Below are 26,068 nucleotides of genomic sequence, written 5' to 3'. Positions count from 1 at the left end.
CAAAAATGTTCTGCTACTTGTTTTCACATACTGCTTTGAAAAGTACCAGTGAGAGAGTCCCCCTATTCTCTTTCCTCTTCCTTATTGGCATTGTATGTAGAGCCTGGGTTTCAGCTTTAAAATTATTTGCTCTTGTTCTTTTATTGCCAGTCAGACTGAAACGATTAGTCTTCTTTAACCAAAATGAATAATTGAAACTTTCAAAAGTTCAGAACAAGTTTGAAATTTGTTTTCAAAGATAATGTTTATACCCTTTTCAAATAAAGCCATTCACCTATACATACTTCTACTTATTATCACTATGCTTTATTTTCATACTGCTTCTGTAAATTATAAATACCACAATCAAATACTGCATTAAGAGTAAAGTTGCGCTGATATTTAAGTTGGTTACTTAGATAAGTCTGGTCCTGTAGCTGGCTCTCAGCAGCATTTTCTATGATCTTGATCAAGTCACTCGTCAGTGCCTCAGTTCTCCTGACTGCAAACTGGAGGTAACGCTGGGTATCCTTCAAAGCCTGGAAAGCTCAACTCCCCTATTTTTTAAAAAACATTTGTCAGACAGAACCCAGTTGAAATGCAAACTGTTACGAATAGTCATGATATAAATTATTATGAGAGTGTTTATGTTAAAATGTTCAACTTGGTGATCTTTTATGATCTCCATTAGGACTGGTGAATAAGAGCCTGGTAAATAAGGTGATAGTAAACCAGAGGCCCATTTAAAATTGTTTGTAATAGTTCCTCCTGTTTTTTAGTGATTTAAAAGTGACACTGGTTCTTAGCTAGGTCTCCAGACCTACATGTTCTTCTTTTCTTCTCCAAATAAAATTTCGAGGAAATTTAGTTTTAGATGTTGCAATATGATGCTCTCGTCTAAAGTTTGATATTTCTTTGAGTACAAACCAATTTCATAATCCATTTTGAGTATGTGGCCAAATGAGTGAAATCACACCAGAAGACGCTCCTGTTATTTGAAACTGGCATTATTGAATTTGAACTTGAATTGTAGCCTCAGTTTGTTGTCAGAAATTATTTTGCAAAACCAATTTAAACAAACCTATGTCCCAACACTACTAAACTATTTTCTCAGTCAGTCGCTAATTGAAAAAATTCATTCTTAATTTAATGAGTAATCACTTAAAGTAGTTCATATAATAGGGTTTTACTTTATTTTTACATATATATTTATATATATGAATATGTGTATTTATGTATGGAATTTAAGTTTGTACCTGCATTTATGGAAATAGAATGATGATTTCATCTGTTTATAAAGTTACTAATTTGTGATCTGAATAAAAATATTTCAGATGAAAAGGGTAACATGATAATGAAATATTATATTCCCAGGAGAAAAGGGCATACAATTGTGATTTTACTTACTGTAATGTCACTATGCATGCTACTTTCAAAAATATTGTTTATACTGTTCCTATTATTTTATTCTTCAAGGTCTCTGGGATGCATTTTATATGAGATGTGCTGTATGAACCATGCGTTTGCTGGACACAATTTTTTGTCTGTTGTGTTAAAAATTGTAGAAGGGGATACACCTTCTCTTCCTGATAGATATCCAAGCAAACTGAATGCTGTGCTGTGCAGGTATGTTATTTTCTTGTTTAGCACGTTTTTAAGTTAATTTGGAAAATTGCTTAATTATGACTTTTGTTTTTTAATGTTTCAGCATGTTAAATAAGAATCCTTCATTGAGACCAACAGCAGCAGAGATCCTAAAAATCCCTTATATTGATGAACAACTAAAGGTATATAAGAAAAAGCGATAGCTGTACACTTAGAGTTTGAGTATGTATTTTGCAAAAGCAGAATGGAGGCGGAGAAAATGTGTTGAGAAAAAATAATCAGATAGCAGTTCATGGGAACGTTAACCCAGGGGACTTTCAGAGCTAAATTACAAATATGACTGAGGTAGCGAGGCAGTGAGAGATGAAGCCCTTGCCACTTTACATGCTGAATATATCTCCTTTTACATGTTACGAGCAATAAGGAGAACGGGCATTTGTGTGTAACAAGTGCAGATCATTCAGGCCTGCGTACATATAATCTCTAAACTGTTCTGGTTAGTCAGTTTTAATAAAAAACAGTGCATCTTTCTCTTTTGGTCCCTGCTTCAGTATATATATTATTTGGCTTTCTAAGAAGGTGGGGAAGGAAACCGCTCAATCGGTTTTTACGTTCGGACTGTATTGGGTCATAGCTGAGGAGTCTGAATCACTTTAGCCTCAAGTGTTGATACCACTTCTATTTTATTTCCTTGCAGAATATACAGTACAAGTTCACAAACATGACTGTGAAGGACAAAGCACTTAACTGGCAGAAAGAAGCTGCTCCCATTTTTGATGCTGTGTAAGTATTTTTAAGTGTTTTATGGGCAGAAGTATATGAAATTAAGTGTTGCCAAAATAATATCATGTTGTAAACATTTGTGTTAATCTCATAGTGCTTTATATTTAGAGGGACCCATTCCCCAGAAATACAGAAGAGCAACCACATTAGTGAGATGCATAATTAAGATTTAGGGGAAAAAAAAGAATTTGCAGATCAAATATTTTTATTATATAACTGTGTAAATTGCGCATGCATGTGTAGTATATGCATATGTTAATTTAGTACTAATTGGTATGTAAATTATGACCTTTGTCTTTACATTTTGAAGGTTTAGATCATCATTTTAGTTATGTCATGATCATTTATAGTGCTGCTGTTTGTGTACCTACTAATTATTGAATGTGAAAGCTATGTTTCCAAAATGACACCAAACTAAAAGTGTATACACTTAAACTAATATTCAGCTAATACGTCTGTAGGATACTATTATATGTCTTGTAACTATAGTGAGAAATTAAGGCTAGCAATGTTTCTTGGCTGTTACATCAGTAGTGCCTTTGCACATGATCTCTCTTTTAGGCACCGAATATATATTAAATTGATTAATTGCATTAAATTACAATGCTGCAATGATTAAAGCAAATGTCAGCAAGGGCAATTTCATTTTGCCTTTGTAAATTAGCTCTGCAGTTTCGATGGCATCTGGCCCTCCCCTTTGCTTCCTGTCCCTGAGTTTTCTGTATGTGGTTTTGCTCTGTTAGGAGCTAGCATGCTAAAAATCAGGAGTTTGTGACCCTGTGCGGATGCAATGGACATCCCTGTTTCTTGTTTCCTCTAAATAACTGTCAAGACTTTAACAGCTCTCTGAAATTTCTTTTGAATTACGAGGTAACGGCAATAAAGACGCCCATGCTCCAATCCAGAATTAGCAATGCCTTTGAGGCAATAGGCCTTTCCCCTTCGTTTTTTGTGACCTCTGCTCTCGGAGGGCATCCACAGTTTTGCAGCTGTGGTCACTTTGCAGATGCTGCTGATTCTTCTGCTTGCAAGCATTCCTTCAGGAGAGGTGACCAGCTTCAGCTTTTCCAAAGAAAGTATTATTTATTATCAGCAGTAGGAAGAAAGCAGAGCAAAGGCAGTGGAATTCAACACAGCAAAATGTTCTGTACATCTTTTTTAGCCAGTTTAACTACTGGGAGCATATCTGTAAAGCTCTCATCTCTAGAAATTGCGGTTTGGGTTTCCACCCTGTCACTTCTGTTCTTGCTCTCTCTCGTTGACAGATGAGTCTCTGTCTTTATATCAGACCAAAGTTCCCTGTTCTCATATAAATAGGTACCTTTAGTATAAATAGGCTGTTGAACTTTGCAAGCATAGATGTAAAATGCAACAATAAATGATACCTGTATTGGCTAGTAACAACTATCTAATAAATAACAGCAAATGGAGCCGGCTGAGACAGCTGTCAAGTTTTTGGCCTTACTATTCTGCGTGATTGCTTCTGCTAGAAATAACCCTTTGCTAGTATACTGGAAATACAAAAGTCAGACAGGCAGATATGCAATAGCCAGGAAATATTAGCTGTATCTTTTGTCTACGGCTGCTGTATTCAAGTTGATTCAATTAACTCTGAGTGGCTTCCTGCCTATTCAAATTAAATATAGTTAACTGCAGAGATGTTCCTTAGAGATATACCTTAAATAGTTTTGGGGTGCTGAAATCTTGCCCAAATATTATGCCAACTCTATCTGAATTATATTGAGTATTTAATGCTTATTGAAATATAAAGTATGAGAATCTTCAAGAAACTTTTAATCCATGCCTTTATTTTGTGGGTACAAGATTTCAAATTATCCGTATGCGCCAAAAGATTGTAGATGCTTTGAGGAAGTAGTATCTTTACCTACAAAATATATACCCAGACTTCAAATGTCCCCATGCTTCTAGAAAAGACTGATAAAACCACTTTCTATTATTTGTAACATATACTATGTTCCATACCTGATCCATTGTCGTTAATTTGAATATATTCTCATCACCTTCCAAATGGACATCATATATTGACAGAGCTAGCATATGGGGAGGACATGAATGCGTATCCCAGAGTCTATAACTATTCTTGTTCAAAAGTAAGTCTGTAGTCTCTAAGAGAAAGAGCGAGTTCTAACTACAAACATCATGTTCTTATACTTTTGTTAAAAGAAAATAGAAAGTCAGCTGCTTCCGTACAGTTTTAGAGCTCCTAAAAACTGTGGAGCAATGGATAGCAACTGTTTTTGATTGAGCATTGAAATTTACCTTGAGGTTTTCAAATTCAGGGCATCAATTTGAGAAAAAAATCCTAGGAGAAGCTAAAATAGCTATAAATTTTCTTCAAATGTGCTGCAGTCTGATTCTTTTTGGCTAAATGTTTGGAATATGCATAAAGTCATAATCTTATTGTGACTTTCATTGTATTTATGAGAATGTTAGCTGTCTGTATTGCTGCTGGTAAGCAAAATGCCAGATAATTCCTTCAATCCCAGATCTAAAGAGGTAGGTAAAATGAAATAAAAATACCTGAAAAATGGTAGACAGCAGAAAAGTGGAGGAGAAATAATTTAAACATAGTGAGTTTCCCACATCTGCTGTAATGTAGCAATACTCTAGTCTGAGTCAGTGTACAAGGAGCTGCTTGTTATGGTGTCCTCCCCAGTCATTGCTACTTTATATTTATGATTTTTTTTCTCACCAGGAATTATTTTTGCCATGTATAGTTGAATCTAATTTCTTCTAGTAAAGGCCTCTAATGGCTTACTTTCTTCCAGTCCCATGCAAGTCATAAATTTTAAATATTTAAGTAAGCATAAAGCTGTACAAGTTCAGTTTCGACTTGGATGAAAAATGGCTTTTTTTCCCAAGAGGTTCTTATAATTTAAATTAAAGTTTTTTACAGGGGACAAGAAATATGTCTACATTATTCATACTTGAAGAGTTAGTTCCATTCCTATGAATAATTGAACTCTTCTTGTCTTTGTCCTTAGTCTTTCATATTTCACACTAATATTCATATCTTTACACTATTTCCCTCTATAGTCAACATTTGAAAAGCATAACAAAAACTTCTCTTCTCATTTATTAAAATCCTGATTTCAAAATGATAGTCCAGAAGGAGTGTTGCAATTTGTATGGTTACAAAACTGGGCTCTTCTATGATCAGAAGCAAATTTATCTCATAAAGGCAAAAATAGTCATTTGAAATGAATACTTGATATCATAAATATAAACAATAGAAAAATCTGGTGTAAGTGAAATATGACTGCCAAGGCATTGCAAACTATGGTTTCATTTTTGTAATTACTGTAGGATGTGAGATAAAAATCTGAGTTGAATATCCTTTTTCTAGTATAGGAGTACTATTGCTCTCCTGTGTTGATAAATACAGCTGAGATACTTATGTCAATAATTCATGCTCAGCTTTCAGAGATGGTCTATGGAGACCATTTTACCGGTGAATTGTTACTATTGATTAGGACCAGAAATTCAAGAGGACAACGTGATAATTATATCTGTCATTAAAAACATATTAATATTCTCTTTTATTCTAGACAGCTTGTAACAATCAATGTAAAATGTATGGGTGATATTGCTTTTTTCTGTGGTTCTCGTTTAAAGACTGCCTTTGTACTTGGAATATGCTCAATAATGAAGCCTGTCAGGGTAAATATTTTGCTGTGCTTCAACATTTATTCTTCTAAGGAGCTGAGTTTACCTTTTTCCATTCTCACCTGAAATGCCTGAAATGGTTCACGTTCTTCATGAATCTAAGTCTAAGTATTTCAATTTAAAAGACACATTTGCTTTCCAAACTAAAGTCTATTTAGTCTGTTATAGTACCTGTGACTTTCTAGTTATTCCATTTGAAATGTCAGTATGTTTCAATATCAAATCAAAATACTGATATTTACATTTTAATATGACGATGGGCTTGCATGAATTCAATTTCAGGCAGAGGAAAGTTCATTTACAGACTCTGCAGGAACTGTCTGAAGTACAGAAAATGACACCGCGGGAACGGATGAGGCTGAGGAAGTTAAATGCTGCAGATGAGAAAGCAAAGAAGTTGAAGTAAGTTGAGCATAACATTAGCATCGTGCCCTAACCATGCAGTTTTCCCTATCCAACAGTCTAACGAGAGAGTTAGAACTGTCAAGGTGAAAATAAAAATAGAAAGGGTCTTCAGCTGCGCAAAGTGAATGGAGATTTTGGATGAGTTAAATCACAGTAATTATTTATGTAGGAAAAAAAAAGTCAGAACATTAGCCCAAAACTGGTACTTTGAGCATTGTGTTTCTGGTTAAATAAGTATATGAGTGATTTTTATGTGTTACAATAGGAGATTTTTTTTTTTATAACTTGTCATTTTAAGGATTGCACAGTCTGAGGAGTTGGACATTTAGTTACAATCCAGCTTTTGCCAATTGTTTTGGCCTAAGAAATTTGCCAAAAGAAGTTAATAGCTCAGAGGATAGTCTTATCAAATGATCAAATGGGGAGAATGGACATGTTAGAAAGGCTTTATGATTCATGGTTTTTTTATTGAGTGAGACATAATAAAAGGGGGGATTTGAAGGAGAATAAGTACTGTTTCTGAGTGGAATATGAGAAACAGCTGGAAAGCTATGTGTGTATGCATGGATTCCTTTTTTAAATAAAAAGTAGAATATACTGTTTTGATGACATGCTTGAGTTTTTCCCAGTTAAAAATATTCAAAGTTTTATTTGGTATGAATGAAAATCAGAAAAGCACCACATTAATTTTTAATTCATTTTTAATGCTTTCTTCAAAAGCATTTTGCAAAGTGCAATGTAAATTAACAAATGTTTACTCAGTTATTTATAGAGGCTAATAGAGGGAATAATTATTTTTGATCATGAGAATCAGCATCTTAACCCTGTCGTGCCAAAGCAAGTTAGCAATTCAGTAAGGCAATGACGTCCTAGTACAGAAAAATATTGCGCGGGGACACGAAGTCTGAATTTATGGCCTCAGAAACTCTGCAGCTACATATACCTGCAAATCAATAGCAATTGCAGTTGAGTGAAAACGCTCAGTAAAATCACGTCCTAGCATTACTTGTGCCAACTTCTGATGCCCATATCCAAAGGCTACAAACAAAAAACTAAAGGCCTTCATCTCCTTTTGGAAAATATGTCTTATCAGCATGTATGTCTGTCTGATGCTTACCATTGCATTTGGCACTGGAGATGGTACATAAATTTATTCTCATTTAAAAAAAATCTCCTTGAATTGAAACCACTGTATAAATTTAGCGCTTCTGCATGGTGTTTTCAATAATATGGTAGGCCAATTTTTGTACTTATATGAAATTCATAAATAGGAAGTCTGTCCCTTTCACTTTTTGAAAAAGGATGGAGATTAGGAAATAATACTAATTGCAGGATAGTTCTAGTTTGCTTTTCATTTTCTTTACTTTTTTGCACTTTAGTGTTTTCTATTTAGATTTTCATGTTTTTTTCCCCAGCAACAAAATTAAATAGATTTATTTTCTAATGTAAAGGCAACAAATTAATCTTCAAATCTTGTTCTCAGTCATGAATCTTTAAAATGGATCTATATTCAGCTCTGGGTTATTGCCAGCTCACTCTCGCTGAAAGTATTTGAAACAGTGCAATTTGAAACAGTACCTTCTCAGACTGGAGATCTGCTTTCAGCAGTACAAATCTAGAGATGGATGGGAAGGGAATATAGTAATGGAAACTGGAAGAGCTGCTTAATGTAGCACCTGGTTTAAGGAGTCCCGTACAGAAAAACGCAGTTACCAACTCTCCCCAGGTGAAGCGTTCATAGCATGCAAGTGTGGCGTACCTGTCTTTGGCTGAAAGGTCCCTGGACTACATGGTGGAATAAAGTCCAAAATATTTAAGATCTTTGGAAGAAACAAAAAAGTCTGGGACTAATAATCTACTATTACTCAATTATATTATGCAAGTTGTGAAAGAAAAATATAATAGTGTTTGGAAATAAAGCCTGAAATCTACTTGTGAGTTCACTAAAACTAACGTCACCTTCAGTAGATGCCATGAACGTTTGGCACCGTGGGAGTCTAATTATGGAATTCGTTTTTCCACATCTACTTTTAGAAGATCCCTTTGTGTGGTCCCTGATATCACATCCTAAACACAAGTATTCTGTATTTACAGACAGCTGGCAGAAGAAAAATATCAAGAAAATATCAAAAGAATGCAAGAATTGAGGTCCCGTAATTTTCAGCAGCTGAATGTCAATGTCCTGCATGTAAGTATGGGCTGTTGTTTCGGAGGCCTCATTTATGCACATGCAGTGTACGCCACTTTTCTGTTTTCCGTGCGCTTTCTTTAGCCTAGCACAGTCCTGTTCTAAGAGTAATAATTTGGAAGTGGATCAAAGTCTGGACTGCTTAGCTGAACCTGTGGATCTGTGGTGAGGAAAAGTGCATTCAGTTATTCAGATATGGTTCAACAAACTCTCTATTCATTGCACAATTTTCTTTTATTTTGTCACCCTTAAATCTAAATCTGCTCTCTGAAATGTACTTACTGACAGTCTGCGTGACATCAGATTTCAAAATACATTCATTTTCAAGATAAGTTTAGAATTTTAATCCTTTAAACACTCTAATTTGGCATGGCTGTGGGTTCTTTTCATTTGATTAGTTAAGAATATTAACATTTCAACTGGCTTTTTAGTAAGAATGAAGTCTTGGAATGACTCCCAGTGTAAGCTGTCCTTTGCTTTTAAGCTATCTGCAACAGGAGGTAGGCCTGTCCAATTCTAGCATTACATCTTCTCATAGAGGGAACAGTGTCAGTTTGGAAATAGCCAGTGAAATCATCACAGAACTAATGAGGTTTTGGTTAGTGCTTTGTCTTCTACCTTTTCTTTCGCATGCTGTCTAGTTTCTATTTCCCATTGTGTCTGGAGAAAAAAATGTGTTAAATCTGTCTCTGCTTATGGCTGAGTCACTGCTGATCATTTATAAAAAAGTTAGGATTTTTTTTTTAGTGTTTGCCTTATACAAGTCCCAGCAGTTGTGTAGATCAGGGCAACCATTGTATTGTGGTCCTGCTGAAAGCTCTGACTGCATCTGTTTCTCCATGCTGCTTCATTCGACTAAGGAATCCGATGAGCAGACTTCAAAACCCGTAATTCATTCTCAGCCAGTCACCACATGTGACTCTGTGTCCATAGGACATGATGAACCAAGTGGAAATGAGACATCAAGTCAACTCTGCATGTCTGAACTTACAGACCATGGTAAGAATTAAAAATTTGATATTGAAATGAAACTTCCTATAAACAAAGCAAGATTTGATTTTGTCCCTTGTAGTTAATTTATAGTGGGGACACTGCAGTATAAAAAGTGGTCAGATTTATTAATTTGTCAAAAAAATTACAAAGAGAGAAGGAAAATAATCTAGGTGGATGTATGTACAGCAGATGTACAGCAAGGTTACGTGGCAGGAAGTCTGTGTTCCCAGAGTTTGAGTGACCTGTGAGCAGCGACGGAGGTGAACGCACCTTCTCCAAATGAGATGCTCAGTTAGAAGGAAATAGCTTTAACTTTGCACATATGAAATGACTGGTGTTAGAAAAGCATTTCCTAAATCATATCTCCAGTGCAAAACTGAGTACAAGAATTCAGAGTGTTTGCACCTCTGGTACACTTTGATGCCATTTTCTTTATCTGTAACAATGAGAGAAGCAGATAGAAACTCTAAACTGTGCTTATCTATACTGTCCTCAAATACTTAGCGACTGTCTAGAGGGCATGAAGTACTATGTAACATGTACTTTTGTGTAGATAGATGAACAAATAGTCAAGCTTTTCAAAAAGAGTCAGACTGTGGAAATGTGCTTAGTGAGGAAAATATTTTTAAGAGCACATTTATATGTTTTTTTTCTACAATGTTCTGGAATAGTGTCATACTCTGAAATATTTAAGAATCATTGTGTAAGCACTATTATCGTGAAAGATTTTTAATCAGGTTAGAATCTTGCAAGTATGCATTAATATGCTTTTAAGTATGAAAACTACTTTTCTCTAATAGCTCTGCCTTTTAGTGTTGATTTATGTATGTCTGTGAAGGTATACACCATTAAATTAAAGGTATCAAAATCAGTTTGTTTGTGGTGGAGGTGGGGATTTTTAATAGCAAATGGCTTTTTTCTTTCAGTGTAGCCTCATTTACGTCTACGTTGTTGGCTTGCTATTTCTCAGTATAAGAAGGGATGACCTGCGTAGGAGAGAACACAGCTGCTAGAAATACATCCTGGGGGTAGGGTGGGGAAGCTTGCAAATAGAGGACCAAGACAAAGCAGTAAATGTGGGTAGGAGATGTACCGGGGGAAGCATACAAAGATACCCAAATAGAAACAGAACAACATGCATGAAAGGAAAGAAACTGATGTTTCTGCCTTTAGAGGTCATTAAGCTGTTAAACTATAATGACAGAAATTAGATGCATTTATATCTGTGATGCAAAAGTTGAGTCAATCCATTGTAGAAAACTGAATGCATGTTTAATTGCTTTTGCCAGAGTCTCTGATATTGAAGTGGTGGGTTCATGAGAAAAAGGAGTTATGGATAGGCAAGATAAATCGTGTGGTTTCTTTTCTTCGCTTTGTGAATACCTTGTTATTCCTGAAGCTGATGTCAAAGCTGTTACTTACTCTATTCAGTATTCATACTCTTCTTTTCTTCAAACATTTCAGTGCAACCATGCATGTCCTGCGTGTCTAATTATTAGTTATTAATGGCACCTTTGTATTTGAAAATGTAGAAACAGTTTCAGCTATTGATTTTTCAATAGAATTTGGTTCTTGATCAATGGGCTATACAACAGAAAAAACAATAAAACTAGAAGCAAGGCTATAAAATGGTTTTATAAAGTTGTCTTACATGTTAATAAATCTTGCTAACCCCTACTAGGTTAGCAGAAGTTAGACTACGAATACCAGACTACCAAGCTCCCTAACTAAAAACAGTTGAGGAAGGGGAGAAAGGCAGGAAGGAGACAGAGTCTGTTCATGAACGCCAGAGAGGCTCAGCAGCAGAGTTACTTCAGGGCAGACCTAGAAAATCCTCTCAGGAATGGGAAAAGCTGGTGGGGGACAGCTAGGGATAGTATCCCAATCCTAACAGGTAGGGAGGAAAGTTCAAACTATCTTTGGCTTATATCCTGCAGTCCTTAAAAAAATTTGCAACATGAACAGGAGAGAAGAGCAGGGCTTGAAGGATTGAAAGACCAGGCTCTTAAAGGTTTAGAGAGAGGCATCGAGAATAAAACACCTTACACTCTGCTTTCACTGAAAATTATCTAAAGCATTATGAAACACAGTTGCATGTCATTGGGGAAAGCATCAAATACAAAGCTCAAGGCTTAGCTTTAGTTAGTAGATTTAAAAACCATGGCATCTCGATCCAATTTTAGCAGTGGTAGTTACATTTACTGAAAGTTGGGAAAAACAAGGCAGTGTAGTTAGATAAATGAAAATCATTATGACAGTTTGGGGTCTTGGACTTCACGGTGGATGAGTTTCAGCGATGTCAAAAACATTTAAATGCTGTAGACTTCCCTGAGAAGTTTAAGCTTCTCTCCATGTTTATTTCATGTAATATGCAATGATCTTCTGAACATTTTTCATTCTAATTAGCACCCCTGTGCACTTGAGGAACATGTAAAAGAGTTGCCTGAAATCAAAAATTGCTGACCAATTTGTTAGTCTTCAAGCAGGTTTTATTTTTTGGAGTATGAAAGAGATCTGAGTGGACCCTGTGCTTTTGATGTTGAGATGAACTCAGTCTATTACAGAAAAGGTTCATCTAGATTGTTGACAGCTGGTACAAGTTCTTCAGAAACTTAAAGGAATAATCCGATTCTTATTCTTACAGAGAAATGCTGCAGGCAATGTAAATACTATTTTTTAACAATAAAATTCAGTTAGTTCTTCAACACCATGTACCTTACTGTGCTATCCAGCTATACTATGCAGATTTATTCTTTTCTCATAGAGACTGGGAACTCTGCTGAGTTCTGTGGGACTGACTGAGAGCATGGTTTTTAAATCTGACTGATCAGATGTCACTTGCTAAGCCAGACCAGCTTGTGATGGCTGGTACACCTTGGCACGCTGTCACCTTTCTCCCTGTTCACTTCTGGGATTCTGGGCACATGTTCTGCAGCATCCTCCATGCCTCAGCAGAAAATGAAGAACTTGGGGAGGGGGAGAGATCAAAGAAACATGAGCTTTTGCAGACAGAAATCACTTTGAAAATCATCTGTGCTTGCGTTACTTAAGCTCAAGAAGAAAGGGATCCAGTTTTAACCTGGGAGTGGGCAGCAGTGAAAAATTATGTGAATAGCAAGTTATGCTATTTTTGTTGTAATGAGTCAAGAGAGGAAGCTGTGCATTAAGCACATATATTCCAGAGCCATTATCTTGCCTCCTGTTGGTGCTCTGCTAGAAAGTGCTGTTGCCCAATCCCACCAATTTCTCACCATTTGCTTCTGTTCCATGGAAAGAGTCCAAGCTTCAATTTGACCACCAAGTCTGGACTGTGGCTACCATATGCATCTGCTCACACTGCCCCTTTCCTAAAGAATTTGACCTGTTTTATACACTCTGGAAAGTTCCCCCTGCTCCTCTGCCTAGAAAGCTGTTCCTGGGCCAAAATATTGCAGTGCTTGTGAACCTTTTTACTTCTGGCTGTTGCATGCCAACAATTTTAAGATGCATTGCCTTATTGCCTTGCAGCTTAAGTAGTTCTCTTCCTTCCTTTGCTTATTCTCCTCATGTTTTTATAGGCAGCAGTAATATCCTTCTGTGTAATACCTCTATGTAATACTTCTGTATTATTCATACATTGTAACACTGGTCACTTCCTTATTCCTTCCTTAAGATGCTTCCAAGCTGTTATATCTCCCAATTTACAATAGATTAATTTGGGTTTAATGCTTAAAGTCATGACTCTATTCTTTGAATTTTCTCCTTTTCCATTTTTCCAGTTCTCAGGGTCACCCAGTGTATGTTGTTATAATATCCTGGCCCTGCTTTGTATTGGTGATGCGCTCCAGCTTAGCTTCTGGAAAGCAGCACTGTGCATACTAACTCCAGCAGAGCAGACCTCTCCCTGGCCAGCTGTGCAGCGCTGCTCTCAGTTACCCAGCGGCGTGTTGCTTCTGCGCCCTTCCCACCCTCCTCGTGGTCAGCACGCTTGCCATGATGGGAAGCGTTTGAAGAGCTGCCCTGCTGTGCTGGCCGAGCTTGCAGGGAAATCAAGTGTCCTTTCCTAAAACATCAGCCTACATGGTTAGAAGAACTCATAACCACACAAGCATGGGGCATCCTCTTGGCGTGCAGTGCCAGCAGGATAAGTAGGCAGGCACACGGGGTTATTAAGGAGTATCTCTGTAAATCTTCAGGTTCTGGGACTTTGTCTCTCCAGTTCCTTGATTTAGCTGCATTTTGCATGCACCCTAGAGCAAAGGATTCTTCTGGTTTGGCTATTACTTATCTCCACACTGCAGATCTTCCAAGAGACGTGGCAGGTGGGTAGGTAACATTCCTTGCAATAGTGAAGGTTTAAAAACATGCTTTGAATTTCTGTTTCTCTTAAGTTACTATAATAAATTTCTTAACAGTTTTGCATCTTTACTCATACAATCTGGAGCAAAAAATGTTCCCTTTATTTGTAAAAAGACAAGCAACAGAGTTGCTAAGAAAAAGTCAGCTAGAAAATATACTTTTATAATTATTATTAACCACATTAAGCAAATGGCTGAAGTGGTATGTTGCGTGTATCATTAGAATGGTATATACTCTTACTGTATTTTTTCAGCTAATTAGACCACTAACGCGTTCCTTGGAAATGTAAACCTTTGTAAATAGAAACCAATGAAATATGGGTTTACTCATTTGCAACTATTTTATGTAATAATTTTAAACTGCATTAAATCTTTTAGATTTGTTAATTGGAAACAAAAGTTAAAAGAAATTATATTTTTATAATGAAATATTTATGGAAAGATATTTTATAGTTGTGTTTAATATTCATTGGTAAATGTTGATGTCTCCATCTTATGTGTCTAGGAATTTATGGAACTGTCATCAAAGAAATAATTTAAAACTACGGTGGACAGAGCAGTTAAGAATATATTGTGCTGCCGGGAACGGTTTTACTTTACTAGAGATATCTTCATGTCTTTTCCATCTCCAGTTTCTCCAAGTACAAGCAAGAGACAAAAGAGCAGAAGTTAGTTCCGTGCTGAGATTGTACTCAGAGACACTGAGCTACTGTCAGTGTTAAATACAAATATTTGTGTGTCGAAAATATATATATGTGTATCTGTACACTTCATTTATTTTCAAGGAATAGTGTAAAATTGCTAATGATTAATAACTAAATTCCCTTCATATTTTGATTTGGATTTTTTCTTTTCTGCTACATTTCTCCAGCTCATTTTATCGATTAATTATTTCTGAATATTAAAAAGTATATTTTGCAAATCATGGCAACGAAGCAGGAATGGGCAATGCAAAAGGTGTCAGGATAAACCTGTGTCTGTATTTCCTATTTTTGCTGATACTTACCTAGGAAATTAGTCATTCATCCTCTCTGATTATTATCAGAAAGAAAAGCCACCTTGCAATGAATTGGTTAACATGACTTTCCCCACTTTCCGCCCCCCCGTGTCTTGACCCGTTTCTTTATAGAAATTATCTCCATTTGGACTAGGATAGATATGCCAGTGTACATTTTTTCTGGAGATCACTGTATGATCAGTGCATGTACTTAGCTTTCAATAGTGGTTTTGTGAAAATAATGGTGAGGCAAATTATATTGTAGTGCTGGCAACCAGAGGTCAGTTTATCTATAAGAAAAAAAAAAGCTGTAAAAAAGAAATGTCCATATTTATCTGCTTATTTCCATGAATGATATTGACTGCGGCTGGAATAAAATTATTTATTTTCTAAAACATGAACAAAAATTATCGTCCAAAAAATAAAAGTATCCATGAGCTACACCCAGCCTTGACGTTATGGATGAATACAGTCAGTGCCTTCCTGTGCCAGCTAGAACAAGGCTGTTCCAGCTCAGCAGGTTCATTAGATGTTTAATGTTCCTTCTGAAGGGGCCTCCTTCTAAAGATCTACTGGAACCGTCATGTGAGTAATGCATTACTTTCTAGTATAGCGATACAGTTCATCTTCATCTACTAATTAGTTTTATTGAGCTTGTAGTCTACTTTTCTGATTATACAAAAAAGTAATCAGAAGAGCAGATGTCTGTTTTCCAGAGAACTGGGTATTGAGAGAAATTTCAGATGCTGAGGGTCATCTTTTCCATGGATTTTGTAGTACTGGTAGACCACTGTGTCTTTTCTGTGTGGGCTACCACACACTGGGCTAGATACGATGGAAAATTGCAGCTCTGTCACTACATCACATTAATTATTTGAGTGTTGGTCCTTTTGCTTTGGTTACAGTGTCTTCTAAGGAAGCCAGATTTTACAGCATAATTCCTCTCAACTCTGCATACAACTTGATTCCTCTTGACTGGCTCAAAGTTTGCAGAGGTATTTAATAAATAGGAAACACTCGTTATGAGGACTTATTTGTAATGAATTGAGAGAAATCTTTATCAGAGCATGCATTGTACTTATCCACGTGGGAAATTAGTGTGGAATATCTAAAGGTTCTTAGTTTACTATATAGAAAATCCTCTAGGTAGAGAAGCTCAGTCTTTGCAGTTGAAAACTGCATGAAGAGCAAGGCATAATCCTGTTATACAACTGTAATAGCTAAATGTTTGTTGCGGTTTAACCTGGCAGGCAGCTAAACACCATACAGCCGTTCGCTCACTCCCCCCCTTCCCCAGTGGGATGGGGGAGAGAATTGGGGAAAAAAAAAGTAAAATTCGCAGGTTGAGATAAGGACAGTTTAATAAGACAGAAAAGGAAGGGAAAATAATGATAAAAGAATATACAAAATAAGTGATGCACGATGCAATTGCTCACTACCCACTGACCGATGCCCAGCCAGTTCCCGAGCAGCGGTCACCACCCCCCAGCCAACTCCCCCCAGTTTATGTACTGAGCATGACGTCACATGGTATGGAATGTCCCTTTGGCCAGTTTGGGTCAGCTGTCCTGGCTGTGCCCCCTCCCAGCTTCTTGCTGGCAGGGCATGAGGAGCTGAAAAGTCCTTGCCTGGTGTAAGCACTGCTTAGCAACAACTAAAACATCAGTGTGTTACCAACATTATCCTCATGCTCAATCCAAAACACAGCACTGTACCAGCTACTAGGAAGAAAATTAACTCTATCCCAGCTGAAACCAGGACAATGTTCAAGGTTTCCGATTCAAATTCTACAGTAGAACTTGCCTTGAAATTGGCTACAAAATCATAAACTGTATCTAAAAGTGCTTCCAGATAGCTCAGTGCAATTACAAATGCAACAAAAACTACCATTTCCTTAGCATCATCTTTGATCCTTCTGATTTGGATCAGTTTTTACAGTTGAAAGATACTGGGTTGAAAGCTATCTCTGTTACCAAAATCCCATACTTTTTAGAGGAGCCGTAAGGAGCATTAAATTCAACAAGCTACAGTCTAACAGGCGTGAAAACTTAAAACCACACACTGGCATTCATGGCTAAAAGTGCCACTTACTACTCCTATCAATTTCACAGCTGATGAGACATGGTAAACAAGAGTGGGGAAGATTTTTTTTTTTAAAGTATTCAAGAAATTATATATGCAAATGCATCCATATTTCTAAAGGCTTGCCCTCATTGCAGCACTTAAGTGCGCGGAATGAAAAAGACATTGCAGCAAAACAACACTGGATGTAAGGGCCACCAATAACATACTGTATCTTGCATTTTTATATTGCCAGTACATTACTAGTTGGGGCTTCACCTGCGTTCACATCCATTTCTGTAAGAGCCCCAGGTCTGCATAAACTACTACTCTGCTCTTAATAGACATGTTTATGTGTAGGAAGGGGTCAAGTTAAAGGAGCAAAATAGCCTAGGCTAACTACTTGTGGTATTTAAATTCTTTGTGCAGAAAAAGAATGTAAAATATTAAAGGCATATAAATTAAAGGGACATACTGTATGATCTCTCTGATCTGTATTATATTCCTTTTTATTTCTGTATACCGCAAAGATTATAACATGTTAAATTCCTTAGCTTCATATGTTGCAATACATTACATCTGGCAACCCCCTGATTTCATTACAATTCCAAAATAGCTAAGTACCTTACAGTAATTGCTTATATTATTTCTATATTTCCATTGCTAATTTTAAGTTATGGATATATTGCTTTGAATTTCAAGTGGGCAAAGTTCAGTTGACCCTCAAATAGGAAATGTTCGCTCATAATAAAATACTGTGGGTTTTTTTCTACTCTGTTATTTTTACAAGCTGCTTTGAAGGGTTTTCAAGGTATTTTTTTAAATCTTGGAAGGTTAAAAGCCTGTAATATTTCTAAGCACATCTTTAAGCATCTCTGCACATGCATGTTTTGTTTAGTGCCTGTAAAACGGTACTTATGCATACTGATTGGGTAACTGAGTAACACTCAAATACGAACATACAGGCAATCACACCGCTCAAAGGCTTTTAGGAAAATCATGTTTTGTTTTTCAGTCTGGCAAGTCAAAATAGAACAGAATTATATTTACAATAAGTGGCATTAAGCACCCTTCTGCATTATTATTGTTATAGTATCCTTTGTAACCAGAAAGTCTTGTCTCAATTAAGAAGACAGTGTTGCAGTGACTTCTACTGTGGGTTACCCATTGGTCTCCTCTTTCACATGGTTACCCTACTTCCAGGACCATAAGGCATATTCCCTGACTTGCTACTTGCTGAAATGATACCATGGGATGCTTGCTGGGAGAAACTTGCCTGTTTAGTTCTGGCATTTACAGTTACCAGTCCTTCACTTGTCCTTGGCACATGGGGTGACAAAACTCCTGAGACTCTTGCAGTTTGAGGGCGTAGGCACGCTGGGAGCGTGCCCCTCTGACTTACTCATCTGTCTCGTGTTTTCATTGCTCAGTTTCACACTGAGATCCCACCTTGTCCCAGATTCAATTAAAGGAATAGTAAATCTGATTTATTCTAGCAAAAGCAAGGTTTAACAAAGTTTGCAAGTTTTAGCCACAAAGAGGAAAATGAATCAAAAATTTTTTTTTTTAATTGACTGAAGCATTATTCTTCTTGTTTAAGGAGTTCTTCCCTAGAAGTATTGCCTTTGGAGAGCTGATTTCTTGCTTTGATTATAGCTCCCCATTTAAACCCTTCTTCCATGAGGTCAACAATAGAATTAAAGAGATATTCTTGGGAATTTTATGACATTTCGGAGTCTAGTGTTTACAATAATGTAGAAACCTCTATGTAGAGGTTTCTATGCATTGTCCATTATCTTCAAGTTTTTACTCAAATGCTCTAGCTTTTTTGAGGGCCATCAGGAATTGAACTCTACTCATAACCTCCTCAGGAAACCTTTTCCAAAGCTCTGTGCTGTTCGGTATGCCTACCTACTTAAATCTTTCTGTAGGTTCACAAAAATTCACAGCTTACGTCTTAGAAGAAGTCTCGCTCTTACAGCTTCCCAGAGGGAAGCTTGCAGAATGTCTTTACACAGCAGTTATTTAAAAATCCCAAACACTTTGAAAGCATGGGGAGAGAGCAAATTATGTTACTCTATAGCTCCTACTTTTTTCTGATCTATTTTTCATACTGAATTAGTTTGACATTGATAAATAGAGCCTACCTCAAAATTCACCTTGGTCAATGACTACAGTTAAAATGATTCTGGCCAAGTCTTTTTAAAACCTACACGTGAAGTCCCTTCACTCCTTCCAAAGCATTATGTTAAAAAACATTTACAAAACACTGTGTGAATTTAGAAAACAATTAGAAGCAAATGCACCAAGACTGTATATGTACAAAAATTACTATACACTATTCTATAGCAGATACTTTCAGATAATTTCATTGTTTTAAATCCTCCTTAGAAAGATACTAGTTTTTATTCCAGGTTGTCCTACTTACAGGGCAATATAACTTTACACTGCACTTTAGACTCAAGATTAAACCGATGTAAATAAAGACACACCAGGCATTTACTTGCAAACAAAGCATCTGTGAACAGGATGGTGTTGAAAAACACTCAGTAAGGAATCCCAGTCCACCCCCCAGTCACAGCTTTCTGGCTCACTTCTCAAACTAAACAGCATTTCTGGGGAGCTGGGCCAAATTATATGGTGACGTAAGAAGCTGGAGCCAATTCCAAGTGAGGGAGAATTTGCTCAGAAAGTAGCTGTAAATACTGAATTAGTTTGTAGTTTCTACCAGTTTAGCTTTCAGTGTATGTGACTATCAGACAACTAGCTGGAGGAAATGAGAAGGTGACAGCAATGGAAGTGCTTGGTTTACATTCTCCTGCTATATTATCTTCTCCATGGAGCAAAGTGTGCCCCATGTGATGTAGCAAATACGTTGACTTTCACCAGTTAATTTAATCTAGGTGTTTAAGGTCTCAATACTTTTTTCCTAGATTTGCTTGGATGCAATAATGTACTTGTTTTTGTACTTGTCCAACATGTAACTTGTATTACTGCTTATATCCAAATTAAATGTATTTTACATCTTTGCTACATCCAGACTCTCATGCGCAGAGCTGCTTGCACCAAGTTTGGATCTGAACCGTTCCCATTTGTTTTCTACTCTTTCAGCAAGTTCTGGTTGTGAAAACATCCCCAATTTATGTCTCAAAAATGGCATTCTTGAACTGAATCTCGGGGAGAAGGAAGTGACTCTCTTAAGGGGCAGCTTTTCGTATTAACATGTGGATTCTTTCCTTCCCAATGCTGTCATCAGATTGAAGGGGAAAGTATCAGGCCATCTCTGCCAGATTCAGTAGGAAAACTAAGTTTTTATTTGAAAGTATACTTTGACTGATCAAAAAAGTTTAAAATAACTCAAAGACTAAGGTAGTTTTAAATTGATGTCATAAGGTAGCTTCATGGTCATTTTTCCTTTAATTTACAGCTCTTGCTCTGTTCCTGCTGGAAACTGTGCAAACAATAGGGCAACATTTACAATAATAGGGCCTCTTTGTGCATAAAGAAAATGGCTTCTAAGACTCACTAAGTGCTCCCTGTTATTGACTACATCACTATATTGTTCTTTCTCTTCATTCATTCATCAGTACTAAAAGGATTTCTGAATATTTGGAAAATTTTTAGATTCGCTGAACTTTAAACTGTGCTTGACAGGCAGCATGGCATCATCTTCATTGTCATTGCCTACCAGAGCTCCCATTTCTGTATACACGACAATTAGAAAATCAGAAGAAAAAAAAACAAAACGACTCAGAAAATAGGGGAAAAAATGTGATGAAAGTGTTCCTTCTTGCTGTTCATTTTTGTTAACAACTCCTTTTAGCAACTCCTTTTTTCCTCTCATGCTTTGCCTCTGTACATACTGATAAAATACCATGAGGTGGAAGGTTTGGGGAAAACAACTGTGTCCTTCAAATAAAACATTTTTCTTGGAAATTTCGTTTTGGTTAAAAAAAAAAAAGTAATTTTTCCTTGGAAAAAACATTTTGAACTAGCTACTTTATTTCTAACATCAAGTAGTAGAAGATCCCCATAAGGCTACTCTGATTTACATCCTCTTTATCTCTATTTTTCCTAGACATTTCACAATAGGTAAACCATCACTCGGTGAAGCCCACAAGTGAATCGAAGCTTTTTTCCTTTTTAAAATGTTAAAAGAATTATAAAATATTAATGTTTAACTTTGGTTATATTTCTAGTTCTCATTTAGAACAACCCATTTTACTTTACGTCTGTGCTGTACATGGCCATGTCAGAAGGTAATTCTTTTAATGACTTCATAGTCCTTTTGTGCTTAGCCAAAAGGATCATACAGGACTTTCATGGGCACAAAAGTCCTGTTACATCCCTTAGTTAATTTCTTAAACAACACATTTTCTGAGAGTCTTTTTCAGTCTAGTTTAGAAGAGCTGGACAAAAGCTTCCACTGAATGAACAATGAAGCTTCAGAGCTTAGTAACGCGTATCGCGTCTATAGCTGACCAAAGGATGGCGATTTCTCTTTGATGGAAACTTTTAAAGTTGGAGTTTTTTGTCTTGCACTGGAAAAAAAACCCCACAAAACAATCTGAGTGAGCTTAAATTATAATAATGGAGTTATCTTATTTTTCCTAATCATATGAGTATTGACCTGAACTGCAGAGGGGCGCAGAGCCCTTGCTCTCCTTTGCGGTAGAATTTCTCATTCAGGATTATGTAGCTCAGGGAAACATATCTCTCTGTTTCAAACCTCTCTCCTAGCGACAATGCTTCGGTTCTTTCTGTTTTCTCCCTTGAAGTGAGAAATCCCTTTCTGTTTTCTCCCTCTGTGACAACTGATGCACTGTTCTGAAGAGTGCTGGCCAGCCCTGTTCACTGTCTCCTTTTGCCGGTGATTTGTGAGAATGTGTACACGTTGCAGGGGCATACAGAAACAGGCAAGTTTCTGCTTAGCTTGTGAGTGTGTATGTTAAATATGCGCACACACACAAATAGATCTGGTGTAATTCTAAACATTTTGTTTGTGGAACATCATGTAACCACAGAATCATAAAATAATTTAGGTTGGAAGGGACCTCTGGCAGTCTGTAGTCCAATCCCCTGTTCAAAGCAGGTCTGATCAGATCAGGTTGCTCAGGCCTGTGTCTGGTCAAGTCTTGAACACCTCCAAGGATTGAGCTCCCGCAGCTTCTTTAAGCCCTGTTCCAGTATGTGGTCATTCTCATTGTAAAAGTTCTTTTTCCTAATGTCAAATTGGAATTTATGATGTTCTAGCTGGTGTTTGTTGCCTCTTGTCCTATTACTGTGCACTTCTGAGAAGAGTCTGGCTCCATCTTCCTTTTATCCTCTGAGCAGATAGTCATAGACAACAATAAGGTTTTCCCTTTACCTTCCCTTCTTAGGGCTGAACGGACCCCGGTCTCCCAGCCCCTCCTTGCACCCAGGCGCTCCAGCCCCGCTCCAGCGTGGGGGCTGCTGCAGCATTTGCTCTAGCAGGTAATGCATCCTCTGATGGGATCAAACTGGAGTTTGCTGGTGAGTTTCCACAGAAAGGAAAGGACCAGGGGCACCTCTGCATCATTGGTGTGGTCCTGCCGGTGGGCTGTCTTGCAGCCCAGCGCAATGCAGAAGCAGAAGGCGGAGGAACGGTTTTCTCTGCTCTTGCCTCAGTCCCCAGCGAGGCTCATGTACAAAGCCTTGCAGGGGGGGCAGTGCAAGTGTCTGTGTCCTGGCTCCCCTTCTCAATTTTTCAAGCTCTCTGTGGCAGTGTGTGGTAGCAGAAATGTGGTAGCCCATGACAGCTGCTGTATAGCACTGCTTTTCAGCGTGTTGGTTCATGTCACCGTAACATTAAGGGTGCATTATATCTCATGACAGCACACGTTTGTCAGAGCAGTTGAATGCTTTGCTCCTCACTTTGCTATCTGTTGGACTGCGCAGACCGAGGAGTGTAGCTATGTGAAACTATAACAACTTTTTTCCTTAAGATGGGAAAGTGACAGCTGAGAAAATCTGCCTTTTCCCAGAGATGTGATGATGCCTCGGGATTAAAAAAGTACAATAAACCTTAAGAGCCAAGTGTGACTTTGTTACTGTGAATACAAGTGGTGAAAATTATCATATGTTATACTGTTCTGTTTTCTTTTTTCTTCTCCTTTTTTTATATAAAAGGGGCCTTACTTATTGTTTTCTGCATGCACTGGAATGTGAGAATGCTGCGTCAATGCACCTATTATAAGTATGACTTCAAGGCAGGAGAAAATTAAAGATATTTATCAAAGTATTTTCATCTCTTTGGAGAAAACTGTTGTTGTTGCCAAGTTACCATGCTACCTGGAACAAGCTCTTGGTGGATTTAAGCAAAATATTACAAGTATCGCATTCCTTTGTTTTCTGCATAGCTTGTCTTCTTGGGAAATAACTGTGCGTTTATGATTTTTTTAGATAATGGGTTTTTACCCTTCCTTCCACTATTAGCATCATGGTAATATATAGAAAGAAATCTAAAGAGAATGTTATTATTCAGAGCTCATTTTCTTTTGAATATCTAATAGCAGATATCAAGTGTCTCAATGCTATACCTAAGCCGCCTAGCAATAGATAAGCAATAGCTGAATTTGTTCTAAATGATGTGCTTTGTAAGCGAACAAAAGGTGCCATGACTGGCCTTAGTGCAATACGCACAGGTAGATAAAATGTAATGTATTTTCAGAGATCAGCTGACAGACTGGGGGGCATGAGGGGGCAGAAGCAGCCATAGAGATCTTCCTTTGTGCTCCATATGGAGCATATAAGTATGCTGTATTAGAGGGAGAACAGGCATCTGAGGGACAACTATATTACAGCGGCGTTGCGGCCATCAGGCTGCACGTTTTACCAGCTGGCACAGTATTAGAAACCTTTATATAGATGTTACCGTCACCTTTCTTTTCCAAGGGTCTGCGAGGAAAGCAGAGTCCCTGCCTACCACGTGTATGCTGCACAGGGTTGACTTTGTCGCATGCAAGGAACGGGGTAATTTGGACTTGCTGTGCTCAAGCAGGTCAGGAGTGCTGTGTGAGTGAGGGTGTCCAATGGGCTGCAGACGGTGTCAGGACCTTCTTAAATGTGACGCTGTTCTTCTTCCAGTCCAGGTGTTGAAACGAAGAGGCAGGGTACCCTGCGTTCTGCAGCAGCGGTTTCGTTTCCTCTTTCGATATGATAGAGTTGATGTTCACCTCACTAGCACCACTTTTTCACCCAAGTACCTTCCAGGCACAAATAGGCTTAATTTCTGTTTTAGGTCAGAACAAAGGACAGGGTCAAGGTCCTGGCCTTGGAGTTTATGCTAGGCTCTGCAAAGGTGTGTAAACAAAAGTCAAACAGACCTAGCCCAAAGATCAACATTTTTATTAAAACTACTCCTCTGAAAGCATAAACCAAGGAGTTTTCTTCTGTGCTACATTACTGAGGTGTGCAACTACATCAGTAATGTTCAGGGATGGTGGCAGTAACAGGTCTTCTGCTGCCTGGTTAGTGGAAATTGGGTGCGTGTGTGAAATATCCAGGATCATGGGAAAGTTCAGGTAGCAAATATTCTGGCAGATGGACTGCAGACATGGAAATGGAAGAATATGGGGCCCAGTCTGCCCTGACAGTGCCTGCCCTGAGCTGAAAATACCAGCTCACTCAAGTTACCTGCACTTAGACTTCACTAGGCCAGCACAGGTACAGCTCGCTATGTTGATTTATGATACCTGCTGTGCTAAAGCCAGCTTTATGTGTTCTTGAAATTTGGCTGATCCTGGGTCTCAACCAAATAAGCTGTTCTGCACTCAGATTAATTCAGCAGAGAACCAGAGATGTGTCTCTGCCTCATGCACATGGATGACTGGGAGTTGGCTCTACTTAGTAGGACTCAAGGAACTGTTATATGGAACCATATAGTCTAAATGAATGTGTTGATGTTTGGAAGGTGCCTTCTTTAAAGATGCTTGTCATAAAACCAAGAAGTTTTAAAGACTTGTATTAACAAAATCCCAAGTTCTCATCCACTGGACATGCTGTCTTCTTTCAGAAATGTCACTTGGAATAGTTTCTGAATCAGGGCCAGTAAACTTGTGTACCCTGGAACATCTCTAGTGTCTGAACTAGCTTTTAAAATTGTATTACTGAGCTTGGATTAACTGGCCATATATGAACAGTGGTAAAAAAAATTTCACAAATGGTAAAGCAAGCAATTCTGACAAGGATGCAAAAGCTGGCGTGGAAGTGCGATACAGGCAGTACCACCCCCGCCACATAGTTCAGAGGCTTCAGCAGTTTTGGCTGGTCATGGGCTACTCACAAGTTATAGAGCTTTACTGTAGCCAGAGCAGACATTTTGAAATTACATTTATGAGTAAAAAGACTGATTTTGATATCTTGTTTTGTTGGGAGGGGGAGGATTGCGTTTTTTAGTGCAGCAGTAAACAAATACAGAATGTGGGAGGAGAAGACGACTCAGAAAACACTAGCGTAGTCCAATGTTTGCATTATAGCATAATAAATAGGCTGATTCATATGTATTTGAATGCATATATACACATAGATAGAATGCAGATGAACCTAATAAAATTATACTAATCACAGGAATGGCAGCCTTTCTGCAAGAAAGAAAAATTAATGTTCACTCCATCTGGAAAAGGAGATGTGTCTTCATTTAGTAGTGTTCCTCCCATGCTAAAAAGGAATGATATTTAAGATTTTTTTTTTTTTTTTTAAATGAAGTGTTCAGCTTTTCTGTCAAATGGCACTTTGTAGAACTCAAACAATTAAACACAATAATAAATTCTTCTGTGGGAAAAAAATTTTGCGTTGGGGGCATTCTTCTCCTGGAAGCCCATGTATTGATCTTCTTTTTTTTTAAACTGAGAAAAGTGAAAAATAGAAGAAGGAAGGATTAGAAATTGTGGCAGTGGAGCATGGTGCTGTTATGCAGGTTCCATAAATATCTTAAAACAGAGAAACCTGAGTGAAAATGTGTCAGCATTTTGGAGGTAAATCAAGTTTATAAAAAAAGGAAGTATTTTTTAA

At 37.5% G+C, this 26,068-nt stretch overlaps 1 protein-coding gene across 3 annotated transcripts in view; it reads left to right on the top strand.

The window, feature by feature from the left end:
- NEK11 (NIMA related kinase 11) overlaps positions 1 to 26,068 on the top strand; it is a 110,452-nt gene that overhangs the window by 50,693 nt on the left and 33,691 nt on the right. For all 3 annotated transcript variants that reach the window (XM_076331068.1, XM_076331069.1, XM_076331070.1), the window contains 6 exons: positions 1,456 to 1,605; positions 1,688 to 1,766; positions 2,282 to 2,367; positions 6,337 to 6,456; positions 8,554 to 8,647; positions 9,508 to 9,646. In XM_076331068.1, coding sequence (XP_076187183.1) covers positions 1,456 to 1,605; positions 1,688 to 1,766; positions 2,282 to 2,367; positions 6,337 to 6,456; positions 8,554 to 8,647; positions 9,508 to 9,646 — 668 coding nt within the window. The remainder of the gene's footprint in view (positions 1 to 1,455; positions 1,606 to 1,687; positions 1,767 to 2,281; positions 2,368 to 6,336; positions 6,457 to 8,553; positions 8,648 to 9,507; positions 9,647 to 26,068) is intronic.

The sequence above is a fragment of the Aptenodytes patagonicus genome, chromosome 2, assembly GCF_965638725.1.
Source record: "Aptenodytes patagonicus chromosome 2, bAptPat1.pri.cur, whole genome shotgun sequence".
NCBI classification, from domain to species: domain Eukaryota; kingdom Metazoa; phylum Chordata; class Aves; order Sphenisciformes; family Spheniscidae; genus Aptenodytes; species Aptenodytes patagonicus.
The sequence above is the reverse complement of the archived record's forward strand: the minus strand, read 5'-3'. Positions and strand labels throughout refer to the sequence as shown.